This window comes from Haemorhous mexicanus, chromosome 10 (assembly GCF_027477595.1).
Source record: "Haemorhous mexicanus isolate bHaeMex1 chromosome 10, bHaeMex1.pri, whole genome shotgun sequence".
NCBI lineage: Eukaryota > Metazoa > Chordata > Aves > Passeriformes > Fringillidae > Haemorhous > Haemorhous mexicanus.
The window spans coordinates 2,093,897-2,114,758 of record NC_082350.1 but is presented as its reverse complement, the minus strand read 5'-3'; the positions used below and the strand labels follow the sequence as shown (position 1 = coordinate 2,114,758).

Genomic DNA, 20,862 nt, shown 5'->3' with positions numbered 1-20,862 from the left:
AACACTGTAGACAGACAAGGCAGGGAAACATGCACAGGTTTGCAGGGTCACAGCATTCATTCTCATCCTAGGTTACCTACAGGACCTGTAATTTTTCAAGACTGAAAAGCATTCAAAATACTAAGTAACATTTAGATGGTGCCCACAGGTGCCAGTATGAAAGAACTGCCCGTTTTTCCTGTTTCCTCTCAAGCTTAGAAAATACTTTGATTGTTTTTCCCCTAAAAGCATACTGAAATTAACCAAAAGTCACTTTTCTAAGCATGAAAAAACCCACTCTAAAAACTCCTGATAGCTATGTTCCTTCCAGAATCCACCAGCCCTTTATCTTTCCTTTTAAACACTTAAGGGTCCACAGAACAGGGCTAAGAAGATATTGGAACTAGCTAAATAATGGTTTAGACAAAAAAGAGGGAAACACCTGGTTTTGGAGCCATCAATTTCCACAATCACTGTGTCTCAGGTATTAAAATGTAACTGTGGCTCATTTATCTGTAATGTAGAACTTCTTTTTGGTGTTGACCGAAATGTAGGATTGTTAATTTACAAGGAGGTTGTAACAACAGTTTTGAAAGAAAAAAATGCACCAAGTATCCTGAATATAACATGAGAACAGCAAATACCAATGGTTAACTAGGTATCTTCCTTCTCTACAGGATTGGCTACACAATTTACTCATTTCTGAACAAAATAAAGGAGTTTAATGTTGTTCTTCCTCACAGGCAAGTGTTTTGTAAGGCATTAAAGTAGCTGTGCAATAAATTCCCACGTGTTAACAACTTGTGGTCTGTACAGCAGTCAGTAGCCCAGTCATGTATATTTTTACAGGAAATGATACCCCAGCTTTCTTTCTTTGTGCTCCTCATGTGTAGAAAATAAAAGACAGATTGTATAGAAGGACACAGTCCAAGTTTAGACAGAATATATTCAGGACTTCAAAAATACCATGTTGCACTTTAAAACATTTAATATTTAATTTACTTGTTTAAGGCGTGTATGACAATCTATTTAATATGAGCTCATTTCACACCACTATCAGCACATTAGAGAAACCACGTTTTAAAAAAATCAAATACCAATGAACACTTATGTCATACTGCCACAATGATTGCAATGTTCCAATGCACAAATCTAGCTTCAGGCAATAAAGGAATATTTTAGCAATAAAGCCAGATTTTGACCAATGCTACCAATGCAATTGGGAATAATTAAAAATGCTGAAATCTGTATGATTTTGAGTTCACTTAGCATTAAAATCATTAAAACAATGAACAGAATGTCTTCTGATACCAGACACAGTTACTTACTTTGGCATTTTCTTCTGTGTTTAGTTTATTGCCCTTTAATAGAATAATCTTGAAAGGGTTGGAAATATCCCACACACTCTGAGAAGAGAAATAAAGATACAAGTTCACTCTTCACCACTGTAACATTGAGACCTATTTTGTAAGCCAAGCATTTTAAGCAAAAATATCAAATACAAAGGAAAAAAGTGCAGTTAAAAATATAAATTTGAAATCTTCAAAGATAAATTGGTCATCATAGCTACAAGAGGAGACAAAGTAAAAACTCAGCTGCAAGAGAGCTGAGGGTGAGAACATACATCATCTACTACATCCTGACTATTCAAAATTTATTGTTCATTCTGAATAACTCCAGAGTGTGTAATAGAGCAAAGACCTGTCCGCATTTATGTCTCTGAGATAAATCTCCCAAGCAAGAGGAGGCTCTGAGTTGACCCAGGTGACCTCCACTGGAGCAGAGCAGTCACAGCACAAACCCCAGGCACTGTGATTTATATGCCACAAGTCACTGCTCCCTTTGGGTATCAGACATTCTCCCCACGAACTCACAGTTGTTGCTCTTTTTTTTGGTGGCAGAGGAAGAGGAAGGTTGGAGGATTTCCGGTTTATGGCAGCTTCTATGGCAATCATCTCCTGCTCACACATCTTCTTTATGGTGCAGCACTCCACCAGGGTCAGCTGGGGAAGGGTCCTGCTCATCACACAGTTGCGGATATACTGAAAGCCCAGGGACAGCAATTGTTAGCAGCCAGCAGAATATTCCTACAGCAACTTCCAAACCACAGAAACAAAGAATTCATTCCAGAGCTACAAAGGGAATGGTGCTCATGTGTTCTACAACTGCAGAGGGCTGCAGACACGAGGAGGGGGATGTTGCTGTTCAGTAAAGGGATAGGAGGGATGGGAGGAAGCACCTTTGGCCAAGGCAGCATGGAATTGTTACATCAAGTTCCAAAAAACTCTGTGTACCTGGAACTGAATTAATGGGTGATCACCAAAGACATATTCCAGCCTTCCACTAACTTGCAGCACGTAATCAGCAGGATCAACTTCCTCATCTTCTTTTCCATGGATAGTCAAACGTTTTCGGATTGCCAGCTCATTCAGCTTGATGGGATTCATGTTAGGAGACACCTGGAAGCTAAATACATCCTAACAAAACACAAGCAGGAATAATGAAGATCAAACTTGTCTTAGGCAGACACATAAGGCTGAAATTGTAGCACACATAGTAAAACAGGTAGAAATAATAACTGTTAAATCCAAACTATTCTAGCAGTTAGAGTCTGTATGTTTAGGGCAATCAAAATCACACATACCCTAAAAGCTGCAAGATGTTAATTCCCAAAGTTTAATATTATCAGAAGTACTTCAAAAAACATAGGCCTTTATTTGATTTAGCAGTGAGCTAAAGACTGCTAGAGCAATGTATTGATCTAGAAAGCTGTACTTTGGAATGCTGAATGAGTAAGACAGTAAGTCATGATGCATTTCATAGTATTCAGCAGTACTAGATGTGTTAATTTTTCATCTTTCTGGCCACTAGCAAGTTATCCTCTTTCTAAGTACCACTGAACTCAGAAGAAAAAGCTTCAAGTAAGAAAGCAGAAGAAACTGTGAATGTAATTTATGTAAAAACCACCACCAAGTTGGGAGGAGAGCAGAAAAGAGGAGTAGTGGCCAGTACCTGTAGCATTCTGAACACACTGTGGAAAGACTGCATTTTTTAAAGAAAGTTTTAAATTAAACCCCTTAGAGGCTACCAACCTATTTCCAAAGCATCTCTAATTTTAATGTGTTCTAAAAAGATAAAGGTAAGAAGGTACTCTCTTTTGTAAATTAAAAAGGAGGTTTAAATTAATTTCGAGTTCCTAAAGTACAAGATCTGTGAAATCTTTCATCTCCCTTCAGCTACCACATTATGCTTTGTGCAGGTTTATTTGCAAAGGTTGATTCAGGAGGTACTGAGGTTTTGTTGTTTTATTTTTTTCAAGTTTTTTTTTTTATTTACATGCCCAATTCTGAAGATGTGAGCACCCTAAACCCAGTTACTGACAAATGTGCAATGTTGTCTGCTTAGATTCTTTTGACTTGTGCTTTGTTTATATAGACTGGTAAGGAGCCAAGCTCCCAATGGAACAAGCAAACTCTGCAGAGTCACAGCAAATTAATTCTGTGTTTTCTCAGTTTCTGCCTGCTTCACAACAGCTTCCCCCTTTCAGAAAGCTGCCCCAGTGTGAAGGCTTTCTTCTCCTGCCATAACTGCTAGTGGCAGATAGGGAATAACTTTTTCTTCCCAGGAAGCTGGTGCTCTCTGACAGCTGCCTTGCTCCCCAGATGATCTTCACAGACACGCCATAGAGATGGGGAGCAGTCTCTCCTGCTCCAGAGACAACCATGAAGCCCTTACAGCTCCCCCACACCTTCCAGACAAAAACTACTTCAGTATTTCCTTCTCTCAATCTTGCAGCTGCAAGAAGTGACAGTTCAGTCCCCACACCTTCCTCTCTTACTCTCCTGGGATGACTCCAGTGCTCAGTGCAAGCAGTAAAGTCTGGAAGTTTGCTCTAAAAAGCAGCTCAGATTTGAACTGTTAATAGCTCTGAAGGTCAGAGCTGGCAGCAGAAGCATTTGAAACATTTGAAATGTCAGCAGCCTAAGCTATTATAGTGCCAGGCAAATACATTCTGCACAAGCAAGAACTTTTGCACTGCTTTTGTCCTGTCAGCATAAGCATATAGATGTAGTATTTAATCAAGGGCTGAAGATAATCTCACTCCTGGACAACACAAATTCTCTGTTAAGCTAAAGAGGACTGGAAAATGGTTTATCATAAAACACCTATGCATCCAACATCAGCTGGGTTTACTGGTGACCAAATTTAGCTTTCACCTCTACATGTAGTATCTCCAGAGGCAGATGTGTGCACCACTTTAAACCTTTAAAGTTTAAAAGGATAGTGCTAGAAATAATTCAGCTTTGTAACTAAAATATTCTGAATCATTAGAAAATCAGCCTCTTGCACCTGGCTCAAAATGGACACCAAATCTAGTCTGATGCATTTACACACTTGTAAGATTTTTAAGGTTTCCAATGCTCATCAGTCATGGTTATCCAAAAGAACAGAGTACAAAAAAGGGTGATGGGAATACTGGATTCAAGCACAGTCAGAGCTACTGCAACATCATAAAAACTCATGCTAAAACATTTCAGGTCTTCCTGGTAGAAACTAAAGGGAGGTTTATTTTAAAAATAAACTACGGTTTGCTAGCCTTAATGAAAAGCTAACTGTAAGTCTTGGTGTTTTGGTTTTCTATGTGCATTTCTAGTAAATGGAATACTGATTCTTCTTTCTTAATTTTTAAAAATTATTTCTCAATCTAATAAGCAGATCAACCTCAAAGATGTTCAGTGAGTCACACACAGAGACAAGTGTGCTGAATATGGTGCCTACCAATTACCAGCAATCTCTGATGAACTGAGCTTAAAACTGAATATAAGTGAAGCAACACAGGAACAGTTGGGAAAACAACTCCTGACAACTGTGAACTGCTTTACATTTAAACAAATGTGAAGTTATACAGAAGATACAAGTTGTACATTTTGCCTCTAGAAGCTGAACTGTAATTAGACTTTAGAAGTTCAATTCTCAGCCATGGGCTCACATCCTCACTTTCTTTCAAGAGTCAAGGAACCTGCTGAAAGCTTTGCAAACACCATAATGTAAGAATTCTATTTCATTTATATCCTTCAGCAATCCACGCCAATTCAGACCTGGATCAAGAACAGCTCATGAAACATGAACAACCATTCCTACCTGGCAGTTATCAAAATGAACAGCCACTACAAGATTTCCACTGTAGAGCTTATCTTGGAAGCTCTCTGGGATAACAGGCTCCTGCTCTGGTGGGTAAGTGTGCTTCAACCAGTCCATCCAGGAGAGACCCACAAGTGACTGAATCTTTTCCTCACTGATTCTCCTCATTTTAGCTCGGAAGTCATTCACTTCAGGATCTTGTAAGGCATCAAACTCATGGAGACCTGAAAGAATTCAAGGAAGCAAAAGGATACACAGCTGTAAAAATACTGCCCATCCCATTTAAACTGTTGCTATCTTTAAGGTGACACAGGTGGTTTCCTTCAGACATCCCATCCAAAACGGATGCTCAAAGCTGAGCTGGGTTCTACATTGTGCTGTACAGCAGTGTTCTTCCAAAGTTACTTGCACAACTCCCATGCAACCTGGCATGAGTGTTTACAAGAACCAATGTATCTCCTAGGTACTATGAAGAGGAAAATCCAATCTTACCCTGAATTCAAAGTACTTTGGAAAGTTTTAAGTCTCTCCTCACAAGAGCAAATTTTAAAATGGACAGTAAATGCATCATAAAGACCACAGAGCAGAAGTGCTTTCAAACTACAGGATTTCTTTAATTGCCCAGAAAGATGAAATCCTTTTAAATTTTGTTTAAAAGTCAAAAAAGAAAATCCTCTACTCAAGTCAAAATGACATGACTGAAATTTCTACCAATCCAAGACCAGTTAAGTTCCTTTTCCAAAACATGCAAAGAACAAATACACAGGGCAAGTCCTGCCTGACCAGCTTGGTGGCCTTCTGTGAATGAGTGACATCAGAATGTCCTCGTCTCTAAACTGGAAAGAGATGTATTTGACTGGGGACTGAGCAGTGGGTGTGAAATTGGTTGGATGGGCACATCCAGAGGGTCACGGTCACCAGCTCAGAGCCCCGGTGGACATGAGTGACAAGCAGTGTCCCTCAGGGTGTACTGGAATCAGTGTAATTAACTAGCTTCATTAGTGATATGGACAGAGGGGCTGAGGGCACTCTCAGCAGAGCTGCAGATGACACCAAGCAGAGGGGTGTAGTGACACACCCAAAGGAGGGGATGCCAGCCACAGCAACCTGGACAAGCTCAAGAAGTGGGCACATGGGAGTCTCACTGAGGTTCAACAAGTCAATGCAAGGTCCTGCACCTGGGTCACAGCAACCCCCAGGAAGAACACAGGCTGGGGGATGAGCAGATGGGGAGCAGCCCTACCCAGAAGGATGAGCAGATGGGGAGCAGCCCTACCCAGAAGGATTTGGGTCCTACCAGCTCTGGGCCCCCAGCACAGAGGGACAGGGACCTGCTGGAAAGACTCCAGAGGAGGCCACAAAGAGGCTCAGAGGGCTGGAGCACCTCTGCAATGGAGACGGGCTGAGAGAGCCTGGAGAAAAGCAAGCTCTGGGAAGTTCTTAAATTAAAAGAGGGTAGATTTAGTTTCTATGTAAAGAAGAAATTTTTTACAAGGAGGGTGGTGAGACACTGGCACCAGTTGCCCAGAGAGGTGGTGGATGCCTCATCCTGGACACAGTCAAGGTCAGACTGGACAGGCTCTAAGCAACCTAGTCCAGTTGAACATGTCCCTGCCCACAGCAGGGCGGTGGAACGAGATGACCTTTAAAAGGTCCCTTTCAAACCAAACCATCCCATGTTCCTATGATGCAATGGAAAGCTGTGACTTTTTGGTACTTCAGAACATGTAGGGCCTGCAAGTGTCTTTATCTTTACTGGTGAACTTTGAAGGACATTGTCCAAATCACACAAAGCACCCAGCACCTTCTGAGAACAAAGCACTAAGTTTAGAAGCTCAGACAGGAACACATTTTTTCCCCTGCTAAGGTACAGAATAGGGGCTGCTTAAAGCAGGGTCTCACACAGCTCTGATAAACCAAATATTCAATCACAGAATGTGAACCTCTCTGAATCTGTCAGGATCTGTCTGAATGGTTAAACTGACCAACTGTTCCCATTGTCAGCTCTAACAAATAGGCAGACAGTGTACTGCTGAAATCTAAACAAAACCTGCAGTCTTTATAAGAGACCTAACAATGGCTCATTGTTTTAAAACAAGAGGTATGACCTCATGTGACCCTGTCAATCTTGATTGTATAACCAAGCAGAGTAGATTTAAAAGCTGAAAATTCTGAAAAAACATCAAGAATAAGTTACTGTGAAACCTTTAAAAATAGCTTTTCATTGTTTGATGAAAATTAGTGTCACAATTGAGAGCAAAACCAAGAATCATTGTTAACCAACTCAGACACCATGTATAATAAAATCACCATAATTTCTAGCTCTTTCTGAGTATCCTGTTTCCTGGTAGGTTATTTATCATAACACTGCTCAAGGATTATGCTGTTCTTCACCTAATAATAATATATATTTTCTCCTCATCTACAGAATAAAATTTGCTCCTGATTGATGCAGTAATACAATGCTGAAACGCAATACAGAAAGTAGCTTTAAATAACTTGCATGTGTTTCATGTTGAGTATTTAAATTCTTTCCAATTATATCAGTATTTGTTTGACAAAGGGAAATACTGAATTTTTAACAGTTTTTTTCTTTAAATCCACTCCTGCCTGCCCAATTAAGATCCTCATACACAACAAAGTTTAACCTCATTTTTCAAAAAAATTAAATGGAATTACCTTTGCCTATAAGGACACCTATTTTGGAATCCAACTTTTCTCCTGGATCACAGTTCCTTGTCACTAATTTAAGGACAGGAAGAAAGGGTCTAACATCACAAAGCCTCCGTGTTTCATCCTCTAATTCTTCATGTACAGCAGTCTGATTCACACATGAGAACATGTAAGAGTCAATCTCCATGAGGAGATGAAAGAGCGGGTAGGAATGTGCCTGCTTCCATAACAGCTGCAATGAAAACAAAGAAATAAATGAAAAAAAACCCCAAAACCATAAAATAGGGACATAAGGCATTGAAGGTAACATTCATTTCCATTTATGTTCCTCAAAAAACAGAAAAGAAACATGTTTGCTAACTTGTTTAAATTTTACGACTCTAAATCATTGTATGTTTACTTTGTCTCACTTCTAGTCTCCATCCTGAGGGATTTCCAGGACACACCTCTGCAGTTAGCATCAGCATTCCTTTTCTTTGGAAAACAGCTAAACATCAACAATATATATTTATGGCATGCCAAGTTCCCCTGTGCCACAAGCAGCAAGGAAACCAGACAGTTTACTTCCAATCCCTTATTGCTGTCACTTACACATTTGTTTTCAAAATCTTTATCACTTGAAATCACTTGATATATTAGGAGTAGGTTAGTGTGTGTTGTAATTCATTCACTGGGAAAAGTTACTGAGGAATTAGGCAATGTCCTCTATCTGATCAAAGGTCAGCAGATTGCTTTTTAGTGTCTATGGTCACTTCCTTACATTCTCCCCTTCCCTTTGTTTGGACATTCCATCATGTTTGAAGTGATGCTCCAATTTGTACAAAACCTTTAAGAAGAGGCAGACAGTTTTTAAAGCAATTATCTTTGGTGCCAGTCAACAGAAGCAGAAGGCCAATCTGTGACTTCTGCACTAAACATCTAATCAGGGAAATGTTAGATCAGCAAACAGTGGATTGCCAATGTGATAGAAAAAGGTTCAGAGCAGCAGTACAGTATTAATATAGAGCTATTAGAATAACCTCTGCTGAACTGTAACTATCAGCAAGAAGCCACTTTCCAAACCTTGCCATCTGCCCAAACCCAGTGCTAACCCCCCCAGACACACTTCTTTATCATCAATCTGCTGGGCACATGCCTTCAGTACCTCATTCCTATGCCTGCTAAAATTCATGACTTGATTTGCCAGAGGACACATCAAAATCAGAACCAGCCCTCATTCCAAACCTCAGCTAACTGCCCATTTGGTGTTACCTGTTTAATCTGAGATATGGTGGCATCTCGAGGGACATCCAGGTTGATGTAGATTCCAGTGGGCAACAGGAAGTCCACAGATATTGAGCCATCAGCACCAATCTGTGAATCCACTGCCCAGATGTCAAGGCTGTCTGTCACGGCAGGAGGCATTATGGAATCTCAATATCATAACCACATGGCCTTAGGGAAAAAAAAAACAACTAAAATTCAGTATACTTAACCTTCTATAATTAGACGCACATTGTAAAGTCTTTGGAAGGTTTACATAAGCCTGCTTTGTACAGCTCAGCTTACAACTCTGAGGTCTCAACTGCCAGTTACAAACACATAAGCATATTTTTACTCATTAATGGTATTTAATATAATAAAAGTATTTGCCTAGCAAAGCATTATTGTTGAGATGTTTATATCATTAAAACTAAGTAATAAGAGAAAAAACTAATTAGAGGTTAGCTGAAACAAAGTTAGAAATTAATTTCAAGTTCTCTCTAAAACTTTACCTGTGTAAAACACAACCAAAATAAACTTCATGGATGAAGAGTGGCAATATTTCACATGAAAACTCATTATCAGTGTCATTATTTTATTTTCTGCAAACTTCCTCTTAGTTGTCCATGAATGTGGCCAGTGACCTTCAACTTGAAAGTCTGTATTAACAGCAGGAAAAGTTTCTTTGACTCTACTACACACTGCATTACTAGAAAGTGCCATTTTCCTCTGAAGACACTTACCTCAATTTGTTTTCACCCCTAGAGAACGATCACTGAACTCCACCCACGGTGGGAACTGTATCCCTGCAGGGTAGGAGGAAACCCTGCCCATGATCTCCTGCAGCTCACTCCTCTGTACTTCAGCACATTCCTACTTACTCTGAGTGCTACCACTGGTTTTTCTGACCTTCCAAGTCTTCTTTTGTCATTACCACTCTCTAAATCTGAGTTTTCCCTTCAGCCATGGCTCACTGAATCATTTACCTTCCTCCTCATCCAGACAATGCTCCTCAGCTGCCAAAGGGACGGGGAGCCTTGGGAAACACTACAATAAGGCACTTTAATAGACAAGTTACCCCTGCATCTTTTGAATTCTTGTTGGACAGCACAAGATGTGGGAAATCACCCTTTGTAAAAGAAAGTGTCAGAATGTTCAACTCCACTTGCAGCTTTCCAGTATCTCAGTTAGTCCTTCCCTTCTCCACAATGGATAACACATGATGCCACCAGCACAAAAATCAACTTGCCACTTCAAAGCTGCCTCAGGTATTTGACAACACACTCCATCCCACTCCAACTGCCACATATACACTGAAAAACAAAACCCAGATCATTCCAGCACCTTTCCACCTGGCCTTAGCAAAGCTGTGAGGACCAGCATAAGCTGCAAACACATCTTGAAACCACATTAATGCATGGATCACTTCACATTTCACTTGTACTAGATAAAATATAGCAGAGTTTTCATTAATGCTAAATAAAACACCTTTACATTCCAGAAAGTATAAGAACATAAGGAAAAAACATTTTTTTTCTCAATAGAAGCAATAATTAGGGAGCTTCTACCATCATCACTATCAAAAAATAGTTTTACCTCCATTATATCCACATTTTCATGCCAAAAAAATCCACTACACTGAACAGATTAAACTAAAGCAGAAGTAATTAGAGGTGGTAGTATGGTAAAAATAACAAATCAGATATTAAGGTATTTTATTTGAATTACCAGTTTACAAATCCATCCATTCATCATTGGACATGCAAAGTTTAGCATGGTGTGTGAGCTCTAAGCTGTCTAAAAGAAAAAAATAAAATGTTACCCCATCATTACACCCAGCACAGACTACATTATTGGAATAACACAGCATCTACCCAAAAAACAAACCCAGACAAAATGTCTAATTCCTCATTACCAACCAGTATATTTTCCACAAGCTGCTACTTTAATGGGATACTATTTGTTTTCCTCCATCCAGTTACTGGTACTCATAAAATGCTGGCTGCAATTCTGTTGTAACTGAAATCAGCAGTCAGTGAAAAATACTAATACTGTACATTTTTCATATTTGGATACACACGTTTGCAGTTATTTTCTGTGGTCATGAGGGTAAAATAAAGAGGTATTTCCAATACAAAGAGTTACTTGGATGGGTACAGCAGCAAGAAAATCTGGTTTATGTAGCTATTTTGCATACAGTTAATTCCTCCTTTAATTCAGCGTATCTTTTCTGTTTTCATCCTCTTTCAGATGTTTTTCACAGTTGCAGTTGTTGAAACCACTTTAGTGCATCAACAAGAGTTTAAAATCTTCAAAGAAACAAATCTTAAAAACGCTGCTCCATGTCCTGGAGCCCAAACACCACAACACAGAGTTATAAAGTTCTTGTAAGATACTTGTTTATAATTACAGGTTTCCAGCACAGACATCAGAATCTTTTAAAATTCCATTTGCATTTTCAGTTAAAAAGGGAAGAGAAGCCATCTGACCAATCTGAGCATGCTGAGGAGCTATTCTTGCCTTCAGGCACTTACTTAACATTTCCTTCCTCAAGGAAGCAGGTCAGTGTGCTTTGCAGCCAGCACCCCTTGTGCCCCAAGAGCTGACATCACAGGGCGAGAGAGAACCAGGTTTTATCCTGAGAAACTCAAGATTGCCAACCCACAGCAGCTCTGGGGATGAGTCACAGCCCCAGCTGGGACATGTGTGGTGACTAACTCTCAATATCACATCTAGGAACTGAAACAAAGGCAAAAAGCCATCTGGATTGGGAGTAACAGCACCAGAGACATTTTAAACAACTTCCAGCTAAAGGAAAAAACCAACAATTCAAATAATAATAAAAAGCTATTTCAGGCTGCTAACCTCATAGCTATTCCTGCCCACTGTCACAGTAACAACAACCTCACTTGCAAAAGAAGGAAGCAATTAAACCAGCACTTAACCTTGGCTCCTCAAGTGTCTAATCAATGACTTCGAATTTCACAGGAGCAAAACCCAATACAAAATGATTTTTTAAGGTAAAGGTAGCACTGACAGCATTCAAACCTTCCCATGTAAGTAAATTTTCTCTAAGCTTTAACCTGCAAATTTCAGATTCATAAATATGTGTGTGCCCACACACTCTCCCTCCTAATCAATTTGTATTTTAATATACCAGCAGTTCTCCCAGAGCTGCTTACACTAATGGAAAGAAATGGAACACAGATGAGTAGAACATCTGCAGAGGAAGGACATTTATCATTCATCTTTGTATTTATTTATTTAATGCATACAAAGAAGAAGCCCTAAAACAGGATTTCTCAACTGGGTGTTGCTGTTGGACTTTAAAGGACTTTCCATCTCTAGGCAGACAGAAGAATTTGCTCTGGTGCTAAGAGCCTCATTCCAGAAGCCAGGAGATCTTACAGCTTTCCCCTCACCTCCCAACAAAAGTGCAACTCCTCATTTAATCAACAAGACCACTTGGAAAGGAAAAAAGGAAAAAAACTAACAAAGAGAAAAAAGGGCTACCAGAAGCAGGCTGCTTCTTTGTTGATTTCTAGAATACTTGAAGGACAGACGCAGTCAAAAGTAAGCTGCAGATATGGTTATGTGAACTGCAGCCCCCTCATGTTTTCCCCCTAACCAAAACAGAACCATAATCATATGTCCAGGTTATACAGAGCAGGTACAAAACTAGTGTAGAAAAAAAATGCAGGCAACACTTCCAGCAAGTGTTGGCCACCAGCAGAACCACTGGAGCATTGCACAGGACCAGTTAACAAAACCCAGGCATCCAGATCATCCCCAGGAGTTTCAGACTAATTCTTCAGACCAAAGGATCAGTAGGATTTCAGAGGCTGTGGTTACACATTGGGGCTGTGCTCTCTTTCTAAACCACCCACCCATTTTCTTGAAGGCAGGCAAGACTATCTTGTACCAAACTCAAATCTATTGTGACTCCTTCAGGACATTGCTGAGAGCCCAGGACCACCCAGCTCCAAGGGCTTCCCACCACTGCAGCCAGAGCTGGAGATGTCAGTTGTACCTGGGCTGGGTAGTTAACTTGCACAGGCACAGGAGTTAAATCAATTGTACCTGGGCTGGGTAGTTAATTTGCACAGGCACAGGAGTTAAATCAATTGTACCTGGGCTGGGTAGTTAACTTGCACATCTGCAGGAGTTAAATCAATTGTTCCTTGGCTGGGTAGTTAACTTGCACAGGCACAGGAGTTAAATCAATTGTTCCTTGGCTGGGTAGTTAACTTGCACAGGCACAGGAGTTAAATCAATTGTACCTGGGCTGGGTAGTTAACTTGCACAGGCACAGGAGTTAAATCAATTGTTCCTGGGCTGGGTAGTTAACTTGCACAGGCACAGGAGTTAAATCAATTGTTCCTTGGCTGGGTAGTTAACTTGCACATCTGCAGGAGTTAAATCAATTGTACCTGGGCTGGGTAGTTAACTTGCACAGGCACAGGAGTTAAATCAATTGTTCCTTGGCTGGGTAGTTAACTTGCACATCTGCAGGAGTTTAATCCAGGAGGTGCAAATATCAAGCAGTGCTGACCAAGGAGATACAAAGGACAAGCATGGGAGGCAGTTTGTAAGGTTACCCTGAAATTAAGAGCTGCCCAAGAACATGCTCACAGAGAGCCTGTCTGGAGCACTGCAAAAAATGAGACATGAAATAACAATGCAATGAACGCTCATTTGAAAAAAATTTTTCATATCAGCAAAAGATTTAGACATTAAAAAGTACCAAATCCACTTTAATTGTCATCAACACTCAACATTTATCTGCATCAGGTAAGTTCTTCTAAAACCAACTTTTTGAAGAATGCAGCAATTATGAAAACTCACATTGTGTCATTAAATCCTTTACTTCTGAACTCACCACAAATCCCCTATCACTCATCCTCTGAGATGTTTTTCTGTTGTTAAAAGAACACCAACATAAAATCCAATGCAACATTCAATGTTTTATCTTGAATTATAATAGAGAAGAATACTAATCAAACACAAGTAAAAGCAGCTGCAAAGAAGGTGGTAATTATAAACGTACACATAATGCAGTGTCAGAGGAAAATTTTGATGGCCTGTTATCTCTCATAGTATTTATTCTCCTGAGCACCAAGTCTTTGGAAAAGTCTTTAGAAGAGCTATCTTCCATCTGAAATGATGTCACCCAGCCCTGAAATGTGGTCAGTTCTCTCAGGATGAAATCAGTATGCTATCATCCCAAAGAGATGGCAAAAAGTTGGAGGGGAGGATCATTTATATATTGAAAAGTAACTTTCCATAAGAAGTGAGTTTCTTTTACACCACCTATCTTCAAAACACGGGTGCATTTTAAGGGCACATAAATATCTACAGCTCTTCAAGTTAAATATAAAGTTGGATTTACTCTTCTTTTTTCACTAAACCTATGAATATTTACATAAAGGACAGGTATCAGAAGCAAACTTGTTTTGGATATGCAAAAACTAAGGGCACTCTGCTTATCCAGATTTTTGCTTTATGTAATATGTTGTTACAACTGCTGAGCACCACATTCAAGACGATCATCACTGTGATCAATACAGCTCTTTATCTACTGCTTGCTCTGTCACGTGGCAGTCAAGGGGCTAAAAAAACCCAGAAATTTTGTCATAGTGAAAAGGGCCAGCCCATGCAGACACACAAGAACAGTGTTTGAACAGTATCTCACTGTGCAGAACAGACGAGATGACAATCTGACCACAGCCTTTTTTTTCTATGAAACGGCAGCAGCACATCACGTAGCCTAAGTAGGAGAAACACTAAGCACTTACACAACACAACCATTGTAATCGTTTTTCTAACCATGTAAACATCTAGTACTATAAAAGGATGAGCAAGCTATAAATTAAATATTTGAGAAGAAACAAGGGAAAATAACCTAGTAGAACAATGGAAAAGGAGTTTGACTATGCAGGAAGACTTATGTCCTATGAAACTTAGAAGGCCTTTAGAAAAAAGTTTTTAAAAAAGATTGAAAAAGTCTGATTTCTTCTGAAGACATTAAAAACAAATATATGCATTAGATGAGGGCCACTTCACAGCTCTGTAGAACCACGTCCTCTTCTGTTCCTCAATCTGTACCACATTCCTGGGAGCTGTTCTGCAGCCCAGGGCAGTGTCTGAGAGCTGCCTGGGACTGCCACAGGCTGTGACAGGGCCACTTTGGGCACCAGCTCGACCCTGTCCCCCCACCACTCCTGTTCCACGGCCTCATCACTCCCGTTCCATCTCATCGCTCCTATCCCCTGCCCCCATCGCTCCTGTTCCCTGTCAAGCTCCTGCTCCATTCCCTTTGTCACTCCCATTCCCTGCCCTCATTGCCCCTGTTCCATCCTCTCATCAGTGCCATTCCATCTCCTCATCAGCCCTGTCCCATCCCCTCATCAGTTCCATTCCCTCATCGCTCCCGTTTCCCTCTCCCCATCGCTCCCGTTTCACCTCATCAGTTCTGTCCCATCCCCCCATTGCCCCAGTCCCCCTCCCTCCTCTCATCGCCCCAGTCCCGTTCCCTCCCCTCATGGCTCCCGTTCCCGGCACCCCCCCGAGGGCAGCTCTCCCTGAGGGCAGGCCGCAGCGCTGTTCACCTTTCCCCCTGCCCGCCGCCCCCTCCCACCCGCGGGCACACAATGGCAGCCCGGGCACGAGCACCTCCCGTTCCGGGCCGGGCGGCCTGGCCCTGCAGCGGCAGGCCGAGCGCAGAGCCGGGCGCGGTGAGAGCACGGCCCTCGCCCACGGAACAGGCACGGGCTGGCAACCGGGGGGAACGGGAATCACAGAACCACCAGGCTGGAAGAGACCTTCAAATCAGCAAACGCACCCCAGCCCCAACGGCCCACCTAAACCCTGGCACCCTGTGCCACTCCAGTCTGTTTATAAACACATCAGGGATGAGGACTCCACCTCCTCCCTGGGCAGCCATTCCAGAACTTTATCACTCTTTCTGTAAAAACCTTTTCCCTAACATCCAACCTGTATTTCCCTTGGTTCAGCATGAGACTGTGTGCTCTGGTTGTGTCACTGCCTGGAGAAAGAGCCCAGCCCCAGGTGAGCACAGGCGCCTTTCAGGGCCTGCAGAGAGCGAACTGCAGAGGTTTGTTCAAAGGTTTCATGTGACAGGAGCAGCACCGCCTGTTCCAGCAGTGAGTGAGCTGCTGAGAACTGTGTTTTCTGCTCACACAGGACCAATATTGACCCTTTTAAAACACTGGTAACTCCAGTGTGGTCTGTGTGCCACTGCAGACCATGGAAACCCTGCAGATCCTCCATGGGAATTCTCATTTAGCCCTAGAGTGAACCCACTTAAGGTTCTGGCCTTCTACAGCTTCACAGGTGAATTTCCATCCAAACTGCTTCCAAATCTAAAAATAAAATACAATCAACTTGATGATAAATACAAATGCCTAAATCAACTTGATTTGATACAACTTGCCTAAATCAAATATCAAGTTGCCAAAATACAACTTGATGATAAATACAAATGCCTAAATCAGCAAAGCAGAGATATTTCCACTCCCCAAATGTCATGGGTGTCTACCTACAATAGCAAAGATTTTAATAATTCAAGACATCTACAAAGTAGATTGGAAAGTTATTTTTAAAGATCATGTGGTACTATAAATATTTCCCAGCAGTTTAGTTCAACTGCCACATGAGCTGGCCCTATGGAATGGAAAATTAAATGTCCATTTAGTCAGGGTTTCTCCAGAAATCAGAATAAAAATATCACCATTTAGTTTTCTAAAAATATCTATGTACAGAAAACATAAAAAGCCTTTTTCAAAGGCCTCCTTCCCACCCAGTGCTCACACTGGTACCAAGAGTGGTCTCTCAGCCATCGAGTCTAGATTGTCTAATTTTCCTCATGAAATACAGCTAATTTTCCCCAAACAAAGATAATTTCATTTGAGTTTTTTTTTATCCCAGATCCCTGATTATTCTGCCTGTTCATATCCTGTAGCCTTATTCCTCTAGTGTACCCATAGTTATTATGCACTAAGTTTTAAAAACTAAAGTCAGGATTTTAAATCCAAAATGAATGCAGTTTCTACTCAAATATTAATGCCTCTAAATAAAAGTGGCCCAGTTTTCAAGAAATGCTGAGCACCTAAATTTGCAATTGACTTACACAGGACTTGGAGATATGAAAAAAATGCAAGCATGTTAACTGGTTACAAATTAAAATTTAATTTAATTTTAAGTAACTTCATTTGAACAGATGGTTAGATTAGATTACCTCTAGTCATCTCTTTTTACAAAAGTTATTCTACAATTCAAGGAAAGTATAGCTTAAAAACTAGCTGTGAATGAGACTGTCTTCAGAATTTTTTTCCTGGAAAAGAAGTCTACACAAAGAGAACAATACTATTAAAGTTGTATTCCAGACTCAGAAGAACTCATGGACTTGGCTTGAACAAGAAGGAAAAATCTTAGTTCCTGTTACTTTATACTCAGGCAAGCACACACATCTGCTGCTCCCTCTGAAGAATATCCATGAGGAACTGAACAAGTGAATAAAACTGAAATCCCAGCTTTGGACAGACTTCTGCCAATGCCCAGGCAGCAGGTGATTCTGGAAGAGCAAACAGGAACACAGCAGCTTCCCACAGCCACTCCACAGCCCTCCTCTGCTCTACCCTGAAATCACTGCATAGTCACATGAAAATAGAAACAGTTCCAGGACATCCTTTTCAATTGTGCAGGTAAACTGAGTTACAGGGAGAAAAAAAAATTCCATATTGCTGTGTGAAATTGTCTTTAGAAGCATCCAATCACTGGATCACACACAAGCTGGGGACACTATGGGAGAACAATCCCTTTCAGCTGCCTGGAATGCTGTTCTGCATGGTTGAGAAGGAAGGAGTATAAAGGAATGGAAGGAAACAGCAGCTCAGAAAAGCACTGTCATATGAGAAACAGTTCATTTGGCACCTTCACCAACAGAGTCAGGGAGAGAAAAAGGAGAAAAGCTCAAAGGAGAAAAGCCCAGGCCAGTTATTCAGTATTCTAGATCAACTGGGCTGTGAGAAAACATCTGGTAGAATCACTTTGAGAAGCATTTCCAAACAGCTCTCTTAGATATTTTGGAAAACTTCAACAGCAGCGGGCAGAGTGGGCCCTGACACAAGGGGCAATGCATTTGTAGGTCCTGCTCCAGGCACAAAGGTGAGACTGGAGAGTGGGGAACAGATCAGAACTGGTGAGTTCTCAGCCCTTTTGACCCTGCACAACACTGTAGATACTTCATGAACTAGAGGGAGTGTTACCTTTTTCCCAGCCTGGAAATGACACTTGAGATATTTTAGTAAGGAGGTAACATAAGAGTAGATCTTTATTTAAAGGCCTTCAGGGGCAGTTATGGAAAGATCATGTTGAAAAATAATGTAAAACAAAAAGGCAAAACCCAAACAGCACCAGGAGGCCAGCATGAAATGTTAGGGTAATTTGAGTTCCAAGAATAGACTAAACATTGAAATGATGGCACACAAACAAAACCAAGCTTAACAAAACAGGTGAATGGAGGGGGCACAAGGGCAGGAGGAGGACTGGACAGTCAGACTGAATGGGAAAGGAGGAGAAGGAGCTGAAGCAGAACAAAGATGTCATTTGAACCCAGGCAGTCAGGTGTTTCTCTAGAGCTGCACCAGGGCTTGTGCCAGCACAGTGAGGGTGCAAGAGGAGTGGCACAGTGACAGCTCCTCCAGCCTCAGGGCTGCCTGGCCACTTGACAGCTCTTAAGATCATTTCAAACTGTAGGCAAAACCACAGCCCAAGGGCCTGGCTTTCTAACAGCCCAAACTGTTATTTAACTACTATGCAGTGTCTGTCATGAATCTGAAAAGATTCATTAATAATCTGAGCTTTTATTACTTTATTGTACTAAGTAAACTGTAAATAAAACTTTATTGTTAAGTAAACTGTGGAGGCCCTGTCCTCCCATTGCTCAATGAGAATTGTACCTGACTTCATAACTGTCCCACAACAAAACTAGGAAATAATAAACCAGGATTAGTTTTGCTCTCTGGGATCTCCTTGCCCATTCTACCACTCCAAATAATGTTTTATTCCACCGTAAACACAAAGGAAACATTCCACTTATAAGACATTTAAATATATAAATAGTTCATATTTCCTCCCCTTTGGAATTGTACAAATGAACCTAGACCACCAAATCTCACCAGGAGCTCGCTATTAAGATGTTACATCTAGATAACATTCTACTGTAAAAAAAGTTAAAAACAGAAACTGAGGTTTTCCTACAAGTTGATACCTTTTCACACAGGGACTAAAAGATTCACCTTTTAGTTATTTCTGGTATTTTGATCAAAACCTCTAGGAAAGGGGTTTATTTTCCAGCAGACAGACTGCATGTAGCTACAGAGGGTTACATGCAGTGTACCCTTCTGTAGGGGATTATCTAACAGTCAAATAATTAAAAGCAGCTGAGTATCAAGGAGTGAAATCTTTACCTACAAGGAGGGCACACAGACCAAAACACACAATCAGCTTGTGCTTAAGTCTCATACAGAGATGCCATAGGTCCTACAAAGTGGAAAGATGCCCTTTAATGGAAAAAAATATAGATTTTACATGCTTCATCTGGCCAGGCATTCTTCCTGATGGGGGTCTGTTTCTTACATAATCTGGATTTTTGCAGTTATTTTTCTTCCAACACCAGTTTCAATGCCCCCATCACAGATTCAGAGGTGGCTGCACACAGCCATTTGTTACATGGACAGGACTGGTCAAGGACTGAGCAAACACTGAAGGACACCCAACAACTCAACTCTAATGCAAATATTTAGATATATTTTATATATATTTTTCATGAAACTCATTTATAAAGACAAGTTGAAATACAATGCCATTCGGTAGAAAAACACAATCCAAGAAATCCCTTTTGTCATGAAGATAAAGCTGAAAGTAGCCCTGGCCAAGGACGAAAACATATTTAAGTAGGAATTACAGACTATTTAGCCTGAAAGGTACCTCTGGGAATCAGCTGGTTCCAAGCTCAGCTCCAACACTGAAATTAAAGCACGTTGCTTAAGAGTTTGCACACATAATTTTGCAAGTCTCCATGGATGGAGGCTCCACAGTGTCCCAGAAATGCAGCAACCCTTGGAGCCTTCAGCATCCCTTCAGCAGGGCCCGTCTGCTCCTGGGGTTACTTTTCCCCAGCTGTGAGAGTCAGCATCTGCTTCTAAAACTTCACAAGAACTCCACCTGGCTTTTTAACTGTGACTAGAGATGCTGAGAGGACTTTATTTTAACGCTGACAGGACTTTATTTTAATGCTAATTGGAATTTAAAAATTCCAATTGCAAAACACCTTGTGATGATCCAAACACACACAAGCACACAAACTCCAACTAAAAACAAGCAAATGGCTTGCAAAACATTTCTCCAAAAAGGAAAAATCTGAATTAATTTTAAGTTGTAACAATAAAATACTCTGAGTCTCTTAAAAAAAAATAGAGGGGGAGAGGGAAGAAACACAAGTTTACTGATGACTGAACACCTGAGCAAGTTTTGTGTGTGTCATAAGCCCAAAAACAATGACTTAAAATTACTAAAGTTGTCTCCAGAGGACATTCTTCATTTTATTTGTTTGGGGAGCTCAGTTGTAACTTTATTGTTAATCTGTTTTAGTAATGTGATTACCAGAGTCAAGAATTAACTTGTCAAACTAAGTGTGCAGGCAGCAAATAGGCTGCTTTGTTTGTTTGTGCTGGGACCTTGTGAACAGGTGCCTGTATTTCCACTCTGTAATCTAAAAAGGCAGTAAAAGACAAATAACTCCAC

The 20,862-nt window shown here is 40.8% G+C and overlaps 1 protein-coding gene across 6 annotated transcripts in view; it reads right to left on the bottom strand.

Moving 5' to 3' along the window:
* Positions 1–20,862, bottom strand: part of PIK3CB (phosphatidylinositol-4,5-bisphosphate 3-kinase catalytic subunit beta) — a 91,648-nt gene that overhangs the window by 28,499 nt on the left and 42,287 nt on the right. For all 6 annotated transcript variants that reach the window (XM_059854915.1, XM_059854913.1, XM_059854911.1 and 3 more), the window contains 6 exons: positions 9,046–9,228; positions 7,801–8,026; positions 5,122–5,345; positions 2,274–2,456; positions 1,854–2,021; positions 1,308–1,385 (listed from right to left, as the gene is read on the bottom strand). In XM_059854915.1, the coding sequence (XP_059710898.1) occupies positions 1,308–1,385; positions 1,854–2,021; positions 2,274–2,456; positions 5,122–5,345; positions 7,801–8,026; positions 9,046–9,198 (1,032 nt within the window). In that variant the 5' untranslated portion in view covers positions 9,199–9,228. The remainder of the gene's footprint in view (positions 1–1,307; positions 1,386–1,853; positions 2,022–2,273; positions 2,457–5,121; positions 5,346–7,800; positions 8,027–9,045; positions 9,229–20,862) is intronic.